This window comes from Quercus lobata, chromosome 5 (genome assembly GCF_001633185.2).
Source record: "Quercus lobata isolate SW786 chromosome 5, ValleyOak3.0 Primary Assembly, whole genome shotgun sequence".
Classification (NCBI taxonomy): Eukaryota; Viridiplantae; Streptophyta; class Magnoliopsida; order Fagales; family Fagaceae; genus Quercus; species Quercus lobata.
In genome coordinates, this window is record NC_044908.1 from 60,716,569 (window position 1) to 60,742,324 (window position 25,756).

At 34.6% G+C, this 25,756-nt stretch overlaps 1 protein-coding gene across 1 annotated transcript; it reads right to left on the bottom strand.

Annotated features, from left to right (window-relative positions):
* Nucleotides 1-759: 759 nt before the first annotated feature.
* LOC115991677 lies at nt 760-7,091 on the bottom strand. Its single transcript, XM_031115517.1, has 4 exons — nt 6,685-7,091; nt 5,016-5,944; nt 4,817-4,915; nt 760-1,106 (listed from the first exon to the last, which is right to left on the bottom strand). The coding sequence occupies exons 1-3, from the start codon at nt 6,788-6,790 to the stop codon at nt 4,823-4,825; spliced, it is 1,128 nt and encodes a 375-aa protein (XP_030971377.1). The 5' UTR covers nt 6,791-7,091; the 3' UTR covers nt 760-1,106; nt 4,817-4,822.
* Nucleotides 7,092-25,756: the final 18,665 nt, after the last annotated feature.

The window sequence follows — 25,756 nt, forward strand, 5'->3', positions numbered from 1 at the left end:
AAAAATTTGATTTGTCACAAACATAATGTCCAAGTATTAATTTTTAAAATTTTCAAGAGCCAAAATAACACTCTTATCAAGAGTCCAAGGATAATATTTGTAGGCTACAAAACCCTGGTTCATTTAGAGTTTTAGACACACATCAGAACCAACCATATGGCCCTTGTCCGATCAATGATCATTCAACCTTCCCAAAAAAATAAAGGAATCCATTCCTGATGGCACCCTGATCAATGAAAAGAAGCCAAACATGTAGTACAAGAACTGGCTGTACTACATGTTTTTTATTTTTTTAATAGCCAAAAAAAAGAAGAAAAAAGAACTGGCTGTATCATTAAGAGAAACCCATACCCCAAACCAATGACAACCAAAAGCAAAACTCAAATTGTTGGAGTAAGCAACTAAGGTTTTGTGTGGCTCTGTTACAGAGCTTTCAGAACAAAAGAAGTCTAGAAGGAAAAAATGCATTGTCTGGTAACTCTCCAAAAAGAGCTTTATACTCCACTAAAACTCTATTAGAAAAGGCAAGAATTTGGAACTTTGCGAATTTGGTACAACCTTTTTTAGAAAAGACAAGAATTTGGAAATTTTTGGGTAGAGAGAGAGGGTAAAACAATCAAAACGGTAAAGAACTTTGCAGTTAAACTCTATATCACAAAAGCTCTACTACTACAATTATAGGTTTAAAACACTACTTCCTACAACAATATCAAACTGGCACAAAGCATCCATCTATCCATTCAAAACACCATGACAACAATCGAGTGAATATTGATATTATAGATAAACTTGTAAAATCCAGGTCACACCACTGCACTACCCAACACAAAAGAAAATAAGTACAACAAACCACTTAGAAAAAACACTATACTACAAAATTAACAAGAAATGTACTGAAGTCTAGGGACACTAAGCCGCCTAAAAATTTGTCTATCACCACAAACCTTAAGACTGTTTATATGATCAGGCCTCTTGGCCATTATTCATAGGGAAAACACAAGAAAAACTCTTGTTTGAAATATCAAAAATTTCTCCAGATCAAATCTTTTTTTTTAACTTTCACAAGCTTTTCACTACTGCACTGAAGCCCCTCCAAAGCTTTTTTTCTGCATCAAAAGGAAACCATGGAAAACGTCAGCTACAACTCCATTTAAAAGGGTGAAAACGATAATGTTAACACCATTACTTATTTAAACAAGAACATCAACAAAGTCCAAGGCATGAGATGAATTCATTGGTTGGTTAAAAGTCTCCATACAAGCATTGCATCCCTCATGCTGATTGAGAAACAAAGATAAAATTTTAAAAAATAAAAAACAAGAGCTACAGAAGAGCATTCATATCACAAGGCATGAGACAGGCTCTACAGAGTACAGACCATTGTGACCCTATGAGGAAGGAAAAAAAATCCCTACACTTTCAAAATTTCAGGTCACCAACCCAAAAAACAAGGCAAACAGAAAATCTAAAAGAAATTTGTAGGAATTAGGGGTTACTGTTGTCTATTCTCCAATATCAAACCCACAGCAAAGGGCAAAAACACTGCATGATGCAGACTTGAAAAGGCTCAAGAAATAACATAGGTTAGAACAAAAGGTCAGAATAAAGAAAGTGATATGGGGCTCACTTCCAACATCATACTCACAAAGGTCCTTCAAGTCAAAGGCAGGATAATGCAGAATAGAAGAGGCTTAAGAAATAACACAGTTCACAGTCTGATCCTAATTTTTTACATTTCTATAATATGATATTCAGCAATGACTCTTCTAATACAATTTGAAAAATCTCTATCTCAAACGCAATTCCTTCTGCACTACGTTCCACACTTGCTAAGGCATCACTGCACAATTTGTTTGCGGTTAAATGCAACTAATTGCAACAACCTCAATTCCTCAAACCTACAAAGATGTTCATGATTGTCCAGTCCTATCCAGGACTAATGTCCACACTCACTTTGAAATCCAATATCGTCTTGACACAATCAATTATCACCTTAGCACATCATGTTTTTAACCAAATCAAAAAACAGAACAAACAAACAGGTTTTAAAAAATAAAATTAAAAAAATCCCAAAACACAAGCTAAAACTCATCAAAAATTAAATGAATTGAATGAAGAAAATATCTCAACGATCAAGTAGCACCCTACTTAAAATAAAAAGAAACTAAGAAATATGTAGAAATTACACAAGGGGAAAAAAAGAAGTTTCTGGAAGGTCAGAGCTTTAGCTGAATGCAACTTAAAAGCCTCTCGAGTCAACTTTAGTAGGAAAGTCGGAGGAAATTATCAGATTCCAGGTAAGAGAGACTAAAAGAAACAAGAAGATTGGCCTCATGATCTTATCAGGCCTTGATGTGACTAAAGATACTATATATGAAAATCCTTTTTGCTACCCTTAAAGGAAATTTGGCTCCAATTCCATTACAAATAGGTGCCTCAATATTTTTATATACTTCCACAAAATTCATGATCCACTCAAAATAGACTTATATCATCATAATAGGAAAATGGGAATTGAAAAAAAAAAAAAAAAAAAAAAAAAAATTCATCCTTTGAAAGAATAATCTCAATAGAGAGAAGAAGAAATGAATGGTTTGCCATCCTTAATCTTGAACCCTTGGCACCAAATGCAGGTGGTAGCACCATGTATGGAGAGAGGGACAAAAGTAAGGATATTGTCCCATATCTCAAGGGCACTGTCTCAAACACCGCAGCCCTTAGGGTTGAAAATCAAATATATGGTACATTGGTAAGAGATAAACCTGAACATTACTTTGTGTGTGTGTGTGTGTGAGAGAGATGCCAGTGGATGCTAAATTAAAATAAATTCTGAATTTGAGAGACAAAAAAAGGATGGCCAAGTTGCAATACCCTAACTGAAAGCAGGGGTTATTAGCATTTGACAACCAATGATTTCCACTTCCTAACCAGGAGATAGAGGGGGGGAGATCACTTATGATTTAATGGAAGATAAGGCTGCAACATAACTAAATGATTAAAAAGTACTCTGATAGCACCCCCATGTACTTAAGATTTGGGCTATATTGATTAGAGTGAAATATTTAAAAACTATAAGGAATTCTTGGCCAAGCTATATTTTTTCAAAAGTAAATTAAAATATACCACAAGCAATTGAAAACTTCATGGACTCAATGCAAAGCATTAAGACCTATTCTAATTGCTCTGTGTAGACTAACTAAATTGTCTCATCTATTGTTTCTTATCTTTTCTCAAGGGCCAGTTTTTTATTTTATTTTATTTTTAAGCATCAAGAACCATAGATCCTATTTTCTCATTTCACTTTATCGGCCAGAATGCTAAGTTGCACAATAAGCGATCAAGTTTTATCTCACAATTCTGAGAATTATTGACGAAAGACAAGGGAAATGAAGCCAAATAACATTTGGAAGTTATGGACAGCTAGGATTTTGAAGAATTAGGGTTAAAGTTTGGTGAGAAAAAAGCTGAAAAATAATAAGGAATATTGAATTTATAATGGTGGAAAAATAATAGGATTTGGGATGAAACAAAGGTAAAAACCTAAGGTTTAGGTTTCTGTTCCAGAGCTGTGAACAGTAACACGAACAGTTATTTGAGGCTATTTGATGGATGAGTGATTTTGGGTTTTGAAGTTTTGGGTTATAGCGTTTAAAGGTGACAAGTCAAATCTGTGATTGGCTGATTGCTAGTGATCAAGTTGCTGGAAATTTAAGGACAAGGGAAAAAAACAGACAAACTTCTAGGCATCACACCTAGGGTTTTCTTGGCATCACACTCTACAGAAGGTTGTATCATACAAACCTCAAATAAAGTTTAATAGCTCTGAAAATTTGGAAAACATATTTATCCATTGAAAATCAAGCATTACATCCATATAAATAGACGAATTAACCAACCAAAATACGACTTTTTAATTTATAATGTGGCAGTCCTTAAAGGCTTGAAACTGGAATTTAATTAGTCTTACACAAATAAACTGATGGGAGAAGACACCGATTCCTCATTTTGTGGGCAACTCAGAAACTACTTTTATATCCCTTTGCAAGAAAATAGCAACTACGAAATCCCACCATCGATCTTCACAATTTTCAAATATTTCACTCTTAATTTCCTTAAAGTATCTTCTTCAAACATATCTTGCTAACCCTCTAATTCTGGAGCACTTGTCCAAAATTCCAACTTATCATAAAACTCTACCCATATCTCAAGACCACCTGTCTGAAATGTGACATTTACATCATCAAGCAATTGATACATGCCATGGAGCCCTTTCTTTAAGGTAAGTAATGCAATTTTATTAATAAAGAAAGAAAACTTTGCATTCACGATGATGAACAAAAAGGATCATAAGAATAAAAATAAATCATATGTGATGGAGCCCTTTTTCCTATCCTATTTTCCTTCAATAAAAAAAAAGAACATCCTTAAGAAGAAAAATGGAAACATGGATTGCAAAGAAAACGTTGGGTAAAAAATGCATGGCACATGTATGTTATTTATTCCATATATATCCACTAGATAAACTAATTTGGCCACCAAAGGACATTTCTTTGCTATAACAAGACCTTTTCATAATTCTTGTAATCTGTTTGCCATATAAAAGACTGAATGTATTTTCAACACAAGATACTTACATGACACTAAAAAAAAAAATCCAACCAAATGGTCTAATTCAATCAATCATTAGCATATACCCCCAAAATCTCTCATGAACAGTAATGAAATTCTCCTAATTACCCCTTTTTTTTTCTCTGTTATGTTATGGGGGGAGGAGGCAGGGGGGGAAAATCAATAAACTATATTAGAAAATCCCAACCTGAGCTTATCTTCCAGAGCCCGTTAGCACATCAAACAATCCACAGCAACCCAACCAGGAACTTCTTTGCACTACTTGTGGAGCTGGTGCTACCAGAGGCTACATAACAGTTCAGCAAAAGTAAGCACGTCTAATTTCAATGTATTTTATTGTAAATATATAAGTGAAATTGCAATCGAGAAAAGTAAGGGAGCAATACCTCGTTTTCAGAAGATTCAGGAATCTCAGGATCTTTAACAGATGCTGCATCATTACTAGTTGCAGCAACAGGAGCACTTGATGATGGCAATGTTTTATCCTCATATCCATTTGACACAGATTCCACCACAGTCAAGTGTGCTTGAACATTTTCATCTGATAAAGGAAATACTTTATCCTCATTTTTCTCCAATGCCAAATCTGTCACAGCTGTCGGGGCCTCATTTAATTTAAGTGAAAATTTTTTCTCAATTTCTTTTGATCCTGATTCAACCAAATCAGCAATCACTAGATTCTCAACTGGAGCACTTTCAGTAATGTGAATTTTCTCCTCGGACACAGATACCAATGACTTAACAGAATCAACAATGGGGGCACTCTCTGCAATTGAATTAACAGAATCAACAATGGGGACACTTTGTGCAATTGAATTAACAGTCTCCTTAACCCAGACCACCTCTTCTGGACAAGAATCAACTGGCTTCACTTGATCATCATGTGAGCTTACTTCCAAAACTGAATTGTAAGCTTCCTCTTTTGGCTTCTGCTCAATGACTCGGGTCTCATCATCTGAACTACTACTGCTAGAGCTCCGATCATCCCCATCACGTGATTGGTTGGCGGACTTGATATGCTCAAAGGTACCATTTTTGCTCTTGGAATTATCGTCAGATTTAAGTTCCCTTTCAATTTTAACAGCACCATCATCCTCTACGACTATTTTCTGCTCACCCTCATCAACAAAAGTCCCTCCCTCCATAGACTTGTCCTCAGCAACAAATGACCGAGTGGTTGATGTGTCTCTCTCCTCCAATTCCTCATTCCCCTCATTGAATGGACTTTGGTCGCTATCTTGGTCCTGAGAAGCAGGGGTACTAACATCACCACCATCACTTTCCTTCCCATCTTGGGATTTCAGATCTTCATTTCCTAACATAGTTTGGTTCAACCAGAAGATTCCCAATCAAAATCAAACAAAACAACAGACTCTGACAATTACTTATAAACCAATCTTGACCATGAAATCAATACAAGTTAAAATACATATAAATCTTATCATTTAAGTTGATTAAGCCACAAGAATTACAATAAAAATTCAAGTATTTTCAAACACCTATTTTGGCCAATTCAACACAAATATATGAATATATATACATTTTTTTTTCTTTAATAAGTTGAAGCAATCACAGAAATCACAATCAGAATCAAGCAAAACAAGGACAATAACAAATACCCATTACCCAAATTGACCCCCAAAAAATGTGGGTGTATAATTGAAGAACAGATAAGAAAGGTTTGAATTGGTCTGATGGCGTTGAAATCAAGCGAAACAGAAAGAACAAACACCCTTTAACCCAAATTGACCAAAAATAAATAAATAAATAAAAACAAATATTGAAAAATACAGAGTTTACAATTCAAAGATGTATAGGTATATAATATGGGTAAAAGTGTGGATAGGTCAGACAGAGTGGAAATCAAGCAAAACAGAAAGCATAACAAATACCCATCTGCCCAAAGTGACCAAACAACGCATCAAAAAACAAAGATTGATAGAAAAAGTAGAGTGCATGATTTGAATGACAGATGGGTCATGTGTGGATTGGTCTGATGGGACCTAATTCAAAAGAGAAAACAGCAAAAGTTGGAAACTTTAAAATATTGTATACCTTGTCCTTGAGGATTTTTGGTTGAGATTGAGAGGTTAGTGTTGGTGTTGGGGTGGGCTTCCTTCTTTTTCTTTGCAGCTTTTCTCTTCTTAGCACCTGATGGCATGATTGGATGCTTGGGTGGGTGCTAATCTAATATGGGTTCCTCACAGATCGCGTAGGTTGTCTCTCTAACTCTCTCTCTCTCTCTCTCTCTCTCTCTCTGTGTCCCTCTCTGTCCCTGTGTTTCTCACCCATTCACTCACTTTATATTTATGTGTACATGTTTGAAAATTTCACTTATAGCAGTGTGGGAAGAATATAGGCTTTAGTACAGTACTTTTATGGTCCTATTGGAATTTTCGGGAGTAAAATTGTTACAAAGGCTTGTCTTTGGATTATGAATGTGAAAGGCTGTCTTTGGATTGTGAATGTTTGTTGAAGATTCCTTCTTTTATTTGGGCTCAATACTACTGGATTTTGTCTTCTTACACAAACAAAACGTTGGGAAATGGATTGGACTGGTGGGTGTGGGTATATATCACTGTGTTTTTTCTTATATGGCAAGTGTCATTTTTTTTGAAGGGTGTGATGTGGTTGATATGTGAATTTGTGAAGTTTGTTTTTTTTTGGTTGTTGTTGTTTTTTTTTTTTCCCTACTTCACGTGTGGAAGAAAGGGAATTTGGGAAAATGGCTGAAATGATTAGGAATGTGGGGAAATCAAAATGAGTGGTGTGTGCAATTTGCCAATGCTTGTGTCATTGGGATTAATAATGATTCCAATTTTTTTTTTTTTTTTTCTAAAAGGATTTTTTTAAGAGTGTTATGATGGATTATGAATCAATGTCACATCCAATTTATTATAGTTGGATTTATCAAGCTCAAAGCTCCACTGCAATTCACACGATGTTGGATTTATTCAGTCTTCTTTTATATTTTTCTTTTTTTGGAATAGAGGATTTCTATTTAGATAATTACATAAATAATTGAGGAAGGCTTGTCCAAAATAGAATGGAATACAATACTTATAGAATGAATTTGAATTAAAATAGAAGTGTTATATTGAGATAAATATATAAATGATTTTGAATAATTCGGAATAACTTGAGGAAGGCTTGTCCGTAATAGAATACAATACTTATAGAATGAATTTGAATTAAGATAGAAGTGTTATTTTTGGTAGGGGAGAAAAGAGTCAAAGGAGGATGGTTTTTCAATCCAGTTCTTCTAAGGATTGTTGAAATATTTGGCTGTGAATCGTGGACAACTCATCATTTTTTTTTTTTTCCACCACTCACACTGATATAATTTATGGCAATAAAGGTATCCTAAATTTTCTCTTTTCTATATTTGGTAAGATGATGGAAACCAATCTATATATATAAATTCAGATTAGAATTTCAAATTAGAGTCTCAATTTTGCGCAATGTGTCTTAAATTATTTATTCTTAATATTTATTAATTTTAGAATCAAATGTGAGATCACATCATAAATATTCATTCAAGTGAGTTATTAAATACAAAAACCAAAGAATCTAAAATAAATTAATCGTACAAAAAAAAAATGTTTCACAATAATTTTAAAAAAAATAGACAATTTACATTTTATACCTAATAATATCCTTACAAATTTTTTTAAAGAGTTAATAAAATATAAAAATGACTATCAATGGTATTTAAATTATATATATATGAATTATATTATGCATTTTATTGTATACCTTTAAGTATATCCATACATATGCATAAGTTACAAGTCAGTAAATAATGATGTGAGAGGGCCAAAGATTTGGTCATAGGATAAATGGATAATGAGCGTGGGAAGGCGAAAGGATGTAAATAAGGCGAAAGCAACCGATGATACAACTTTTCTCCTGTACACAATATGTGAACTTTGAACTTTGAAGTTTCAATGACAACGTCTGATTTATAAATTGGGGTTTGGACATTTTTGAGCTCACTTTCCACGCTTTGAATACTGTCAATGACATGATACGTGGCACCCTGGCCTCTGTATCTCATGTCGAACTCTTTCTCGCGTAGTGAAAGCAAAAGCAAAAAATATCTGTAGATTAGTTACTCGGAATGATTACACTGTTTAATCAATTTTAGAAATTTTTTATGGAAAAATGAAAAAAAAAAAAATCACTAACATTTTTTTTTTTACAGTTTTTTTAATTTTACATAAACAAGTTTCCTAAAATGGAAAATAACAGAAAATATCTGAGATTGAAAGGCTGTGGAATCCAGAAGTTGCAGAGGTGAAGAACAAGAGAAGATGAGCAAGCTGGCCTTTTTATATCGTGTAGATTAAAAACAGTGTTGTCAGCTCAAGTTTACTGTCTAGATTTCAAAACGGTGTCGAGCCTTAGGGTCCGTTTGGATTGAGGTTATTTTTGCTGAAACTGAAAACTGAAACTGAAAACACTGTAGTAAAATAATTTTTAAATGTGTGAATAGTATTGTGGGACCCATTTTTAATGAAAAAGTTGTTGAAAAGTAGAATTTGTGGCTCCGTGAACAGTGCACGAATGCACTGCTCATAGTTGATTTGGTCAAATAATGCGGCTGGAACCAAAAATAAAAATAAAAAGCTTGAAAACGCAACAAAACTTTCAGCTACTTTCAGCTCAATCCAAACACTCTCTCAAATGAAAGAGTCCCTTTTAATTTTCTTATTTAAGTCTTACAATTGCAGTTTTGACGCTGAGCTGGAGTATAGCCGTTGGTTACTGTTCTTCCCCTTTCATGTTCAACGTACATCTTGTTTCTCAAAAAAAAAAAAATTGTTCAACTTAGGGTTAGCTATTTGGAAAGGTATGTTTTTATGAGAAATGGTGATTTATGAAATGCGGTAAGCATTTGATAAAACTTGTGAATAAGATTGTTTTTGCTAATTATGTGTTTGGATAACATTGGTATAAAGTGTTATTTCGGATACAAATTATAACAAAGAACTTTTTTTTTTTTAGAAAGAACCCTCCATGTTTTAGTTTTTCCCCCCTCAAGTTGCATTTTAAGTTTTATTAATTATTAAATTAATTTGTTAGGAATAATCATTAGGACGGAAGTTATAGGTTAAAATTATCTTTCAAAAAAATTATTAAATCAATTTGTTATTAATTGTTAAGGTAAAGTTCCTTGAAACAAGAGATAAGCTAGGAGCTACGTGTATGTACCAACCGAATGAGTTACAAAACACTTGGCCAAAGCATAAGATTTAACAAAAAAAAAAAAATTAATTTAGGTCAAACTTTATCATTTTAGTTTTAGAAATTTAAATTGTACCCCAACTAAAAGTCTAAATAACTATACTTATCATATAAATTAAAGTAATTTTTTATTTTATTAAAATTAGTTATGTGGGGCCCAATAATTTGTGGCCCTGGCCCATTTGTTCATTGGGGCCCAAGGCCCGAGCCGAGGAAGGTTATAGCCCAGGCTCGGTAATACAAGTACAAAATAGCCTAGGGATATAGCCGAGGACGATTCAATTCTTGGTATGTCCGAGATCTCACCGGAAGTAAGGGCAAAAACGGTATAAGACCAGCTTGGAAGAAAATCTAAAATATCTAGGTCAATAGAGAAGGATACGCTGGAAAGTATAACAACCAGGGAAAGCTGCCCTTACTGCCATTCAATACTCTGCACCTGATAGAGCCATACTCTTCAGCTTTTATAACCACCCCCAACCACTCTGGGCATGGGCTGATGGGACAAGTATCAGTCTGGGAAAAGTCGATCCTACACGTGGACGAAGGATAAGGAATACATGCGAGTATAAAAGGAAAGAAAGGGAATCCAGAGAGGGGGCTGGGAAAAATAGCTAAAAACCAAAGCCTCCCAGCCCGCCTCCAGGAGAAAGACTTCCAGGGCGAACACGATTTAAACCATGTATGAACGTTACGAAAACCCATCGTCTGGTGACTAAGGCCTAGCCTTTCAAACCCACGTTTTATAAATGATATTGTTTGGGCCTTTTTACGTGCGAACCCAACAGTGTTACAGGTCGTTACAGATCGGGTCCTTACAATTGGCGCCGTCTGTGGGGAAGGCTTATGTGTTGGCATGGGCGGTAGGTCGAGACAGTTCCCTTGTCATTTCTAACAACCGATTATAGTGTTCTAACGTAAAGTTTCACTAGGGGCTATGTTTCTTTACTAGGGGCTACGCTTTGTAGCGTCAGCCGTACCGATGGTTCTAAGGGCTCGGCCGAGAAGCTAATACCTTAAAACCAAGGTCTCATGTCATAGCCGAGGGGTTAATAGTATTAATCAAGTTTTGGACAGAACCATGGTATTGTATGGTCCTCGGACTCAAACCTATAGGAAAACCAACTACTTATCAGTATTAATCAAGTTTTGGACAGAACCATGGTATTGTATGGTCCTCGGACTCAAACTTATGGGGAAACCAACTACTTATCAGTATTAATCAAGTTTTGGACAGAACCATGGTATTGTATGGTCCTCGGACTCAAACCTATGGGGAAACCAACAACTTATCAGTATTAATCAAGTTTTGGACAGAACCAAGGTATTGTATGGTCCTCGGACTTAAACCTATGGGGAAACCAACTACTTATCAGTATTAATCAAGTTTTGGACAGAACCATGGTATTGTATGGTCCTCGGACTCAAACCTATGGGGAAACCAACTACTTATCAGTATTAATCAAGTTTTAGACAGAACCAAGGTATTGTATGGTTCTCGGACTCAAACCTATGGGGAAACCAACTACTTATCAGTATTAATCAAGTTTTGGACAGAACCAAGGTATTGTATGGTCCTCGGACTCAAACCTATGGGGAAACCAACTACTTATCAGTATTAATCAAGTTTTGGACAGAACCAAGGTATTGTATGGTTTTCGAACTCAAACCTATGGGGAAACCAACTACTTATCAGTATTAATCAAGTTTTGGACAGAACCATAGTATTGTATGGTCCTCGGACTCAAACCTATGGGGAAACTAACTACTTAGATGAGAAAACTGAGTTTTGGACAGAACCAAGGTATTGCATGGTCCTCGGACTCAAACCTATGGGGAAACCAACTACTTAGATGAGAAAACTGAGTTTTGGATAGAACCAAGGTATTGCATGGTCCTCGGACTCAAACCTATGGAAAGGTCGGCTACTTAATAAAAATTCTAAGCTACTCAATCCTCGGGTCAAATACCAGAAAAGGGTGAAGCTATGAAAGTTGTTAAGAAGATGGTGAAATACCCTATTACTCAGCAACCTGGAGGGGCTGTTCGCTTCTGGGCTATATGTCTTCGGATGATTACCTCCTACACCGCACCGAGCATTCTGTTGTCATCTCGGCTATTTTGGGGTAAGTGTTGTTGTCTCATGTTGGCATTATTGTGCTAAACAACTCTATTAAATTCATGATAATATCTTTTTCTTAGCAAGGGTTATGACCCTAAGTGTCATTTGTTCAAGTCGGTATTATTGTGCCGAACAGCACTCGTAAGTTCATAATAGCGTCTTTTTCCTTGATAAGGGATTTTGTCCCTAAGTATTGTGCTCTCAGGTCAACGGTGTTGTGCCAAACCGCCCCAATAAGCTCATTATAATATCCTTTCTTTTTCTTCTTAATATGGGTTTCAGCCCTTAGTATCATTTGTTCGATTCAGTATTATCAAGTCGAATAGTTTCCATAAACACCGAGTAAGATCTTTTTATTAACTAGGATTTCGGTTCTAAACATCGGCCAAGGTGTAAAAATAAAAAGAATTCACAAGATAGTACGTCTATTCACAGCGTAACCATTTCAGAAATAAAGAGATAGAACATGTGAAATAAAGTAATAATGACTTTTATTAATATAAAAAGGTATTACAACGTACAAAGAAGGGTTTAAACAAGCCTATACAGAAGGTGGATTACAAAAACAATTAAAAAAAAAAAAACGACAACAATAAAGCAAATAAACAGTCAGATGTCTTTTTAAACTCATCTCCGAAGTCCTTCCAAACTCTGCCCCAGTGGCGCCCATATTGAGAGAAGGACCTTCTTTAGAGAAAGAAGGAGGAGAAGAAGAGAAAGAAGGAGGAGAAGAAGAGGAAGAAGGAAAAGCACCAGGATGGATCTGGTGGTGGAAAGAAGAAGAAAGAGAGGCAAAAAGAGGAACCAGTGAAGGAAGAAAGGAAGAAGCAGGGATACTTTGTCCCTACATCAGTCCTGACTCCTAACACGCTGGGTCTAGGTTAGATATGCTCATAAGGGAGCAGCTGGTACTGATAATGGGTGATCCCAGCTCAGCCGCACCAAAAGTTTGACGTAACGAGCCCCTGCTTCGGATTTTGATTGAAAGGAGGGTGAGAAGTATCTTGAGTCTCTCCCATCCCTACCCTGACCGAGCCATTTTTAGCTTCGCAAGAACGTAGCATTTCTGGGAAAGGCATGGTCTCTTCATTCCCACTCTTATCTTGGACTTATTATAATTTAAGATGTAAACAAGCGGATAAGGGAAGCTCTGGGGGAGGCTAAGGATTCTCAGACTTCAAAAAGATTAAAAGGGTCTCTATACAAGAGAAATAACCTCTTGCTTTTCTTCTTATATGGAGGGCAAGACGGAAAGTATTTAATTCGTCCAGATTTCCAAGAGAATCGGTAAACGAGAAAATACTCGTTCCACTTCCCCACATCGTCAATAACCGTCGAATTTAAATGGTCTCGTAAGGGGAAATCATTAAAAGCGCGTTTTAGATAATCAAACGATAGGAGCGCATTGTGGGTGAATTCAGAGAAATGTCTCGTAGCCCAGTACGTTTCCTGGGTAGATGAAGAGACACCAGCATTAATGAAGGACAGAGTTAAACGAGCCATAATAAAGGCTTGGCATCACCAAATCCCTCCTCTCCAACCAGGAGGTCGGATAGCAGGAATTTGAGGGGCTATTGTGGGGCCCAATAATTTGTGGCCCTGGCCCATTTGTTCATTGGGGCCCAAGGCCCGAGCCGAGGAAGGTTATAGTCCAGGCTCGGTAATACAAGTACAAAATAGCCTAGGGATATAGCCGAGGACGATTCAGTCCTCGGTATGTCCGAGATCTTATCGGAAGTAAGGGCAAAAACGGTATAGGACCAGTTTGGAAGAAAATCTAAAATATCTAGGTCAATAGAGAAGGATACGCTGGAAAGTATAACAACCAGGGAAAGCTGCCCTTACTGCCATTCAATACTCTGCACCTGACAGAGCCATACTCTTCAGCTTTTACAACCACCCCCAACCACTCTGGGCATGGGCTGATGGGACAAGTATCAGTCTGGGAAAAGTCGATCTTACATGTGGACAAAGGATAAGGAATACATGCGAGTATAAAAGGAAAGAAAGGGAATCCAGAGAGGGGACTGGGAAAAATGGCCAAAAACCAGAGCCTCCCAGCCCGCCTCTAGGAGAAAGACTCCCAGGGAGAACACGATTTAAACCATGTATGAACGTTACGAAAACCCACCGTCTGGTGACTAAAGCCTAACCTTTCAAACCCACGCTCTATAAATGATATTGTTTGAGCCTTTTTACGTGCGAACCCAACACTGTTACAGGTCGTTACAGATCGGGTCCTTACAAGTTACTTATTTTATAAGTTATTATTACTATTCATTTAATAATTCAGTTTTAATTATATTTAAATTTCTTTAATTTGGCTTACACATGTGTGGGGTACAAGAATTTAAATAAGGTACTTGCGCCACATGTCATACCCATGGCCGAGGAGGTCATTATCATGCCGAGGAGGTCACACGCTCGAACAGTAAGGCCATGTCAGTGGCATGTTACCAGAGGATGTCATATTATAGAGAAAGAGTTTTAGGGAGGGGGCTAGTCCTGACATGACTGAAGGGATGATAGTTGCCACCATATTTAATGCATCCCACCAAATCTTCTAACTACATTTATGTGGAGAAGATCCCTATACAGTACTGCCTTGATTACTCCAACTCACAAGGGTTTGGAAAGGTGTCTAATGGGACAAGCACTCAAGTGGTGGCCTAAAAGATCAACAAATGGAAGGCCAAAATCATCTAAAAGGAGCCATATAATGTAAGAAACCCTCCAAGGAGAGGGGATCGGAAAAGTCTGCAGATAACACACTGTAGCAATAAGAGTTGAAATTGTATCCAAGTCCAAAAGAACTAAATTGAAGAATCATTCTCCTCGGACTTCGCTGAGGAATGATTTCCTTACTTTAAACATGTCTTTCTTTACTGTCTTAATATCTTTTGATCCATTGTACGCGTTGCCCGATTCATTGAAACCTAGCTTTTAAGCCCACTCTCTAAAAATTCATTGTGCGTGACTCTTTGGGCCTTAACCCATTCATCTTTTGGGCTTAGGAGTCGAAACTTGCCCCTACAACATGAATCTTCATCAATTTGTGTATCATACAGGAATAATACTAATATACCGATAACTTCATAGGAGAAATACATTAAAATTTTCACAACACACAATCCACACTAGCCAATACATTTTAGTAAAAAAAAACTCTAACCAGTACATAAAAATAGTCTAAAATAATTATATAAAATACTATTTTTAAGAGCCCACAAATTAATCGAGTTGTGTTGTCATGAATAACTTTCATCTTTTCATTGTCTAAATTCTCTATATCTATATCTAATATAAAAGTGAAATATTTGACTTTTTGTTGATCATTTCTTATTATGCCATGTGGTTATATAAATTTATGCCATGTATACATTTAAAAATACTGAACAGTTGTGTCTTTTCATTTTTCAATAGGCACATTTTGGTATATCTAATATGAAGTATTATGACCATTCAATATGCATCTTTTGGTAAATCAAATTTGAAGGGTTATGACCTTTCAATAGATACCTTTTGGTATGTATATTACATCTTATCTTATATATACCTATATATACAACACAAACTAAACTAGAGACACAATATTTTGTCTCTTATTACTTCCCACAAAAATTAATAAATAAAACAACATTGTTTTCTTCTGCCTAATTATTAAAACTTTGTATTATTTCTTTCAATATCATTTTTTTCATGCACTTTTATTTACTACTCCAACTCAAAAATAATGGTTTTTTTTTTTTTCCTTGAAACTCATCCAATAACTGTTTCCGTGCATCGCATAGGTTAGCGACTAATCTATATATATAATAATAGGTGAAACTAAGAGAAACTCAAATTAGAATTCCAATTTTGCGCAATGTGTCTTGAATTATTTATTCTTAAAGAGTTTTATTTCTTAATTTTAGAATAAAATGTAGTACCACATCATAAATATTCATCCAAGTGAATTATTAAATACAAAAACCAAATAGTTTAGAATAAATGAATCGTAAAAAAAAAAAAAAAAAAAAGTGTTTCACAATAATTTTTTTTTTAAAAAAGGACAATTTACATTTTATACCTAATAATATCCTTACAAATTTTTTCAAAGAGTTAACAAAATATAAAAATGACTATCAATAGTATTTAAATTATATATATAGGAATTATATTATGCATCTTATTGTATTTCTTTAAGTGTATTCATGCATATGCATGGAATTACAAGTTAGTAAGGAAATAAAATTTGATAGATATCACTTTTCACTTGTCTATGTAGACCTTATGAGTAAAAATTTGACGGAGAAAATTGAGTGTAGTAGTATAAAAAGAAATAGTTTAGAATTTTTTTTTTTTTTTTTTTTTTGAGAAGATAGAATCTACTGTTTTATTTGGATTATCTTCATCTCAATGTGTTTGTAACAATATACAAAAATGAATGATTTTTTTTATATATTATTTTAAATATTTAGTTTCCAAATATTGAGTTTAAATTACATATTAAAATATAAAATTCAAACATTGAGTTTTGAAATAGAGGGTCATTCTATAAGCCTACCAGGGTGGGTACGGTACCCAATTAAAATTTCAACCGTTGATTTCATTTGTTTCAATCCTAGTCGTTTATTTAATTTTAATGAAAACCTGTTACTGGTCAAGCATGTTCTATATAAAAGTAAAGTAAATATACAGAAAAAAAGAAAAAAAAAAGATGTCTCTGTATCTCTCGGGTTCTCAAAAAAATCAAAATGGCTTTAACATAGTTGAATGTAAGTATCAAAACAACAAAACCCTAACTCATGCAAGCTGTAAAATATGTTTTGTTTCTCCAAATTGTTTGTTAGTTTTTTGGATGTTGTTTTGCTTGACGAGTTATATAAGAATAGATGTTATGCTTAAAGATTATTAAATCTTGGAACATTCAAAATATAATTAGGCCCTATCAACTATGCTATCTGTGTTTATAATTTGGATTTAATATTTTGGAGTTGTATTGTTTGTATTATAAATTTTAAAGTTAGCAATCTTAGTTAGGTGGTCTTTGAAGGACTCTGTGTGTACTAAAGTGGCTGTGTCTATGGTGCTTGTTGATTCTTACTTCTTAGCTAGCTTGCGGGGTTAATGATCTATTGTTTTTTTTTTTTTTTTTTGTCAGTAGTTTCTACTTTGAGTTTGTATCGGGTCTCCCCTGTTATTGTGCAGGGGTTTATTTTGCTTTTTGGTTGGCCTTTGTGATTTAGAGGCTGATGGTTTGTTTGTTTCATTTGTAAGGTCTGATGGCCTAGACTTTGTAAAGTTTGAAAGAGATGTCCTATCAATTAAACTGGAGAAAAAAGGCCTAAAGCTTTCAAAATACATTATACAAGTGTTGATTATGGACCCAAACCATCATGAGTCATCACTACTAATATTAATACCTTACCACTAAATGTTATCATATATCAACATCCATGAAAAAAGCTACAACAAAGTATTGAAAGCGAATGGAATGTAATCTAAGATAGCTTGATGGATGAATCTAAGATAGTGGGTATGGGGTACGGTACCCACCCAAATCTTAGCCATATATTTTTATTGTTTTAATCTTGACCGTTTATTGATTCCTAATACATTTTCTACACATGTATATGGACAGTGCAATCATTCATCAGGCAAAGTTGAAACCTTCAAGGACAAGGTAGACGCCATGCATCCATCGACAAGATATTTGTGGACTTGGTTGTTAAGCATATACAACTTGTGAAAGAACAAATTACTTTTAGTTGTTATAAAGTATTAGTTGTTGGAAAAATGGAGCTACAATGTGAGGATGGAACCTTTGACGAAAAAATAGTTGTAGAAATATTGAATGTAATTGTTAAATATTGATAACATTGCATTTTGGCAGACTTTGAAATCTAAAATTATTTTGAAATGTAGTTATAGCTTGCTGCTAGTTTGGTGTATTTTTGCTTTTGCTTGTTTGCTTCATTTTGTTATTTCCTAACAAAAAAATCATTAGCTATTTTCATTAGAATGCATAATTTATTTGCTTCTCAATTTTACACCCTCTTTCCCTTCATATTTGGGATGTCAAGTTTTTCAAGAACACGCTCTAAGGCCTAAATTTGTTTTATGTTTTAATTTCAAGTTCTTCAAGAAAACACACTGAGGCCTAAATTGTTTTAGGTTTAATTTTTTTTTCTTCTTTAGAGTTCACAATTACAGGATTGTAGGGTCTAAATATATAGCTTCTTTGAAATCATTTAGAGGATCAAATGTTTTCTAACAAATAAAGTTTGCTTTGGATTACCTTTTTTTTTCATTGAGAAAATTTAATACCATAAAGGTATCAAAAAAGCTTATAACCCATGAGATGTCAAAAATCAACAAGTGGTCTTGAAAACCTCTAACATGACCAAAATATCTTTACAATTACTATAAAATAAAATAAAATAAAATAAAATAAAAAAATCCAAGATATCACTCTAACATGGCAATACTGAGTGGATTGAATGCTATAACGGTAAGTTTCAAAATATCTAGTATTTTAGTCATTCTAGGTATTTTTAGCGCTACTTTGTTCATTTTCGGTGTTTTTTTTTTTTTAATTATTAATTTTGTAAGTTTAAAAATGTATTTTAGTCATTTTATAGGTTAATGAAGGTATTTTGGTAATATTTGAAGCATTAGGGTATTTTAGTAATTTCATATATTTTTAGGACTATTTTTTGAAATCCTTAATTTCTAGGGTATTTTTGTTAATTTTCAAGTTTATAACTATTTTGGGAAAATTTCTTGTTAACATTTTAATTATTACCAAGATTGTTATGAATCGATAAAAATACAGTTATATGTGATGTTGGTAATGCCCAATGTGACGATAAAACTGTCAAATGTGAGAAACAAATTATAGAAAATTAGGGTACTACCGAATGTGACAAAAGTACAGTCACATGTGAAACTATTATGACCGTACTTTTAGGTATTTTTGTTATATATATTCGTCAATTATTAGGTAATTCAGTGGGGTTGGGTTGGGTTGGCTATGCCTAGGGGTGTCCACGGGAACCCGGGAACCGACCCACCCGTCCAAATCGCCCAGGCCGACCCAAAAACAGGCCGACCCGACGTCGGTGACAGTCGGAAATGGGTCTCCGTCACCAAAAACCGACTTAGGCGGGAAAGATGGCGGGTTTTCTTCATCAAAACCCGATATACCCGATCCGACCGACGAAACCCATGAGAAAAGGCCAGAGTTCCTAGATCCGTTCAAATTCATCAGTATTCCGGTGAAAGTTTGGTAGTTTTTGGTTAGATCTGGTGAAGATCTAGGTTTTCTTGCTAAGATCCGGCAGTGAGATGAAGATTTTGCTCGGATTTGCGCGTGCTTTTGCTTCGATTTTTCTTAGATCCGGCGATGAGAAGAAATTTTTGCTCAAATCTGAACTTGATGTGGGGATTTTTGCTTCAATTTTTGTTTAGATCGGGTGATTTTTGCTCAAATCTGAGCTTGATGTTGTGGTTTTTCTTTGATTTTTGCTTAGATTGGGTGATTTTCGCTCAAATATGGGCTTGATGTGGTGATTTTGAGCTTGATCTGGTGATTCAAACTTAGATCGAAACCAACCGACCCGACCGTTGTCCACCAGAGACCGATCCAACTCAACTCGAGGTCGTCGACGGTCGGCGGTGGGTCGTTAAGCCGTTCACCCGATTCCGGCAGGTCGGTTCCGGGTTGGGCACAAACCCGACCTGGACTGACCCGTGGACAGCCCTAGCTACGCCCATATGTAATGTTGGTTCTACTTAATGTAATGATAGAATTGTCAAATGTAAGTAAAAAAGAAGAGAACCATTGAATGTGACAAAAGTACGGTCACATGTGATGTTGGTACTACCTAATGTCACAATAAAACTGTCAAATGTGAGAAAAAAATAAGGAACCACCAAATGTGACAAAAGTACAGTCACATATGATGTGGGTACTGCATAATGTGAGGATGAAACCATCAAATGTGAGAAAAAAAAAAGGGAACTACCAAATGTGACAAAAGAATAATTACATGTGATGTTGGATCTGCATAATGTGAAGATGGAACCATTGAATGTGACAAAAGTACAGTCACATGTGATGTTGGAATTGCACAATATGAGGATGGAACCGTCAAATGTGATAAAAAAAATAAAGGAACCATCGAATGTGACAAAAGAATTGTCACGTGTGATGTTGGAACTGCATAATGCGAGGATGAAACAGTCAAATGTGAGAAAAAGTAAGAGAATCATAGAATGTGACAAAAAAATTGTCACATGTAATGTTGGAACTACACTATGTGAGAATGGAACTGTTAAATGTGAGAAAAAAGTAAGAGAACCACTGAGTGTGACAAGAGAACTGTCACATGTGATGTTGGAACTGCAAAATTTGAGGATAGAACCGTCCAATGTGAGAAAAAAGTAAGAGAACCACTGAATGTGACAAAAGAACTATCACATATGATGTTGAAACTGCACAATGTGAGGATGGAACCATCAAATATGAGAAAAAAGTATGGGAACTGTCGAATGTGATAAAAGAACTGTCACATGTGATATTGAAACTGCACAATGTGAGGATGAAACTGTCAAATGTGAGAAAAATGTAACATGGTATAGCAGGTTACCTACTAATGGGTACCGTATCCCCCCTTTTTTGGGGGGGGGGGGGTACGGTAGAATTACCCTGAAATAGAATATCAAGAAAATATTAACCATTATATAAGCATATATCTATACTACCAATAATAAGATTCCTTGTTTAGATTTCATCATTTTGCATACTAAAATATCCTTACACACATTCTTAAACTCTCTAATGGTCTGTTTGGATTGAAGAGGAGTAGAGTAGATTTAGCTCAAAATTAGCCTATTTTTGACCAACTCTACTCTACTCCCCCTTCTTCCCCCCTCCATCCAAATGGGCCCTAAAATACCCTTATCTTTTAATTAAATAATTTTAAATTTAAAAACACAAATTGGTTAAAGAGAATTTTTATTATTTTTTTTTGAAAGTTCCTAAGTTTTAGGCTTTTTTTCCTTTTTTTTCTCCGATTTGAATTTCTACTTTTTATTTTAAATTCAAAATTTTCAAACTTTTATCAACTCATATGTAGAAAAAGATCCTAAAAATTAGAATACTATCTTTATATCATTTTTAAACATTATTCCACATTACCTTACTTCTTTCTTAAATTTTTTATTTTTTTATTTTTTTAAAGTCTCGGTTATTTTATATATATTTTTAGACAAATGACTTCTCCTATTTGAATTCCAATGTTTTTACATTAGCATTGGAAAAAAAATCAAGAGTTTCAGTTTAGATAGTTTCTTCCATTCATATCTGCTTCTAACTCATGTAAAAAAAAAAAGCCTCACCTAGAGAAAGATCCCAAGAATTAGGACACTATATTTCACTTTTAAACATTATGACACTAAACCCAAAGCAAAAAATAAAAAGAGCCTTATTGCACACACAAAGCACATGTGATGAGGGTAGTATTATATATTGTTTTTATATGAAGATAAGTAGTAAGTATAATCAAATGAGTTTTCCTTCCTTCCATCATTTTTCTCTATCAATAATCAAATAAGGGAAATTTGTTGTAAAATAAAATAAATAGAGACAAGACACAAAAAATAAGAATCTGAAAATGAGATAATAAATAAAACTCAATTCTTCAAGTGGTCATCAATACAATATGGATTATTCAATACATGTAAAAACTCAATTGAACTTCACGCACAAACATGTACTCTTTAAAAGGTGGTTTTGGGAGGGAGATGTAAGGCCTTGTTTGGTAGCTTAGTTTGAACACACTTTTGAGCATTTTAAATAACATTACACACATTTTCACACACTTTTTTACCCACACGTATATAAAAAACACCCAAACAGCATTACTCAAACTCCTCTACTAAACACCCCCTAAAACTTTTACTTATAGCAGTGTGGGAAGAATATAGGTTTGGGTACAGTATTTTTATGGTCCTATTGGGATTTTTGGGAGCAAAATTGTAAGAAAGGCTGTCTTTGAACTATGAATGTGAAAGGCTGTCTTTGGATTGTGAATGTGTGTTGAAGATTCCTTCTTTATTTGGCTCAATACTAGATTTTGTTGTGTTCTTACACAAACAAAACGTTGGGAAATGGATTGGACTGTTGGGTGTGGGTATATATCACTGTGTTTTTTCTTATATGGCAAGTGTCATTTTTGGAAGGGTGTGATGTGGTGGATATGTGCATTTGTGAAGTTTGTTTTTTTTCCCCCTACTTCACGTGTGGAAGAGTGGGAATTTGGGAAAATGGCTGAAATGATTAGAATGTGGGGAAATCAAAATTAGGGATGGCAATGGGGCGGGGCGGGGCCAGAGGATGGGATCTTCATCCCTGCCCCGCATGGTTGTTGCCCTTCCCCGTCCCCGCCTCGCCCGCCCCGGGATGTGAGGCATACTACCTTGCCCCATCCCCGCCCCTTGGGGCCTAGCGGGGACCCACCCCGCCCCGCCTCTAATACAATTTTTTATATATAAATAAATTTTTTGCTACAATAATATAAATCACAACAAAACAAAATGTTTTAAAATCCAAGCATTTAAATAAACCAACTGTAGGGCCGAATATATCAACAACACTAAAAGACAAATATATTATAGTCATTTGTTTGAAAAACATGAAACAATGTGCCAAAAAAAAAATTTTGAAACATCTGGAACATGATAAGAAACATACCTACTGCCTATTGGAAGCACTAAGTGAGTAAGTAACCAGCCTTTTTTTTCCTTTCAACTGTGCTCCTTTAATAGCTACAAACAAAAATACTAATTTTAGATAATAAAAAAAGAACCAAAATTCAAACTGAAAAAAACAGATTTAAGAAAGACTAAAACAAAAGGAATGAGATGAACCTAAAAAGTAAAAAGCAACGTCTTGGACTTGGAGACTTGGAGTGGAGTTTGGCTTAAAATTGAAAAATGTGTATAGGCTATAGAGAAGGGAGAAGATTAAGTGGCAATAGCAGTGGGTTTAGAATAAAAAATATTTTATCTAATGTCTTGTGTTTCACCTTAAATATTAGTGATTTAGGGTTTACTAAATTTACAATTATAGTCTTTATTAGTGCGGGCCGGGTTGGGATAAAAATACTAAACCCATCCCCACCCCGCCCCGGGGTGCGGGGACAAAATATTACTCCATCCTCGCCCCACCACCTTTGCGGGGCAGGGAAAACCTGTGCAGGGTGGGGCGGTACGGGGCGGGGCAAAATTGCCATCCCTAATCAAAATGAGTGGCGTGTGGAATTTGCCAATGCTTGTGTTATTGGGATTAATAATGATTCCAAATATTTTTCTAAAAGGATTTTTTTTTTTTAAGAGTGTTATGATGGACTGTGAATCAATATTACACCTAATCTATATATATATATATATATATATAATAGGTAAAATAGAGAGAAAATCCAATTAAATTTTAAATTGAAATTCAATTAGAGTCTAATTTTGTACCAAGTGAGTTAATTTAGTGAAAAAATTGAATTTCAATTAGAGTTTAATTTTGTGCAACGTGTCTCATCTAATTTTAAATTTTAAATTTTGTGCCAAATTAGCTAATTTAGTGTAGAAAATGATGAGTCCAATATAATAAACCATAAAAAAATAATCATATAACTAAAAAAAAAAATCAAATTTATAAGTCATCTATATATATATTAATAGGTAAAACTTAGAGAAAGTTGAATTAGAATTTGAAATTATAATCCAATTTTGCACGTGTCTAAATTTATGTGGGGACTACACCATAATTATCCACTTAAGCATGTGCCATGTGTTTACTTAAGTTTTTTAATCTTTGTGTCAAGTGAGTTAATGAGTGCAAAATATTAAGAATATAATATTAATGAACTATAAAATTAAAAAAAAAAAATTACATATACTCAATAAAAATCATCACATGTTTCTCAAAAAATAAATAAAATAAAAATCACCACACGTTCTATCTTATTAAAAACTAGAAAAAAAGAATGACCATAAGTAGTATTAAATTTAGGTAAGAATTTTAATATGTGACTAATTATATTTACTTTAAAAAAATCATTTGACTAATTAGTTATATTTTATGATAAAAATTGTGTTTAATTTTAAATGTATCTATACATATGCATGAATGCATGTGTTACATTTTTTTTAAATTAATAATTTGATTGATTATTTATATTTTTATAATAAAAATTTTGTTTAATTTTAAATGCATCCATGCGTTTGCATAGAGTTACATGCTATTTTATTATAGTTGGATTTATCAAGCTCAAAGCTTCACTGCAATTCCCTTTGGATAGTGTGCTCAATTTCAGTCTTCTTTTATATTTTTATTTTTTTGGAATAGAGGATTTCTATTGAGATAATTACATAAATAATTTTGAATAACTTGAGGAAGGCTTGTCCAAAAATAGAATACAATACTTATAGAATGAATTTGAATTAAAATAGAAGTGTTAAATTGAGGTAATTATTATATAAATAATTTTGAATAATTCGGAATAACTTGTCCAGAATAGAATACAATACTTATAGAATGAATTTGAAATTTTGAATTAAAATAGAAGTGTGTTGAGGTCTAAAAAAGATCACAATGCCCAAGCCCAAAGAAGTGAGCCAAGCCCAAAAGAAAATAAGCTAAGCCCAAGGAAGCAGGTGCAAGGGGACCACGAAAGAGAAGAAATGGCAGGCCCAAGAGGCTTGAAGCCCAAAAGAAGCATAAAAAAGGAAGAGAAGCCCACATCAAGAGATTGAAGAAGAAATAGCCAGGATCCTCAACAACCACCAAGACGCGTGGATCCTCCTAGGCGCATAAGCAAAGTCAAAGAAAGATTAAGACAGTTCAAAAGGAAAGGAAAAAAAGAAAAATAAGAAACAGAGTAGAAGCCACAAGTGCCAAACGACCCAGCAAGAAAAGAAGAAAGAATCAGTGACCTCTCATGGCGCAAGTGGGAAGCGCCTCGGGGAACCAGAATGGAGAAGTACGAAAAAAGGAATGGCAACGAACGACTTTCAAACCGGCAGAATGGGATTCCGCTCGGCTGGAAAAAAAGGCAAAAAGGAAGAACTGCCAAATGGTGGGATCGAGAAAGGCGTGACCTCAGCATATCCCGAAATAGGTAACCAGCCATGGACTTTCAAAGAAATCAAAGCTGAAAAGAAGGAAATGATGAAAAACAGGGAATAGAACCTGCTGAGTGATGGGCACGGTACATGCCCTGTTAACCAGAGGACAAAACAGGGGAACTAATGGTTCCCCTGGGACTCCAAAATATCACTATAAAAGGGAAGGAAAGGTTACGAAGAAGGCAGAGAGATTGGAGGAGTGAAAAACTATTGATGAAATTCTGAAAAGAAGAGAAAACTCAGGGAAAGTTAGTAACATTACTTCCCGGTATCCTATAAAAGCCACTATTGCACATACTCGGATTCAAAAAGAATCAAACTTTGCAAGTCTTGAAGGTTGGAATAGCCATTCAAGATTGTAATTTTTGAGCTTGCTTGAACCTTGTATCATGTCTTAGTGAGCGTACTGTAACCATAACAAAGAAAATTTCAATGAAATATTTCTCACTGATTTAAGGATCCTTATAACGTTGTTTTGTGCTTTTGTTATTTTGATCTCTGCATTTACCTTGCTGTTTTGATTTGTCTTTCAATACAAATATCCTTGCTTGTCAGTTTACATGTATTGTAGGAAGCATGCCCTGTGCACTA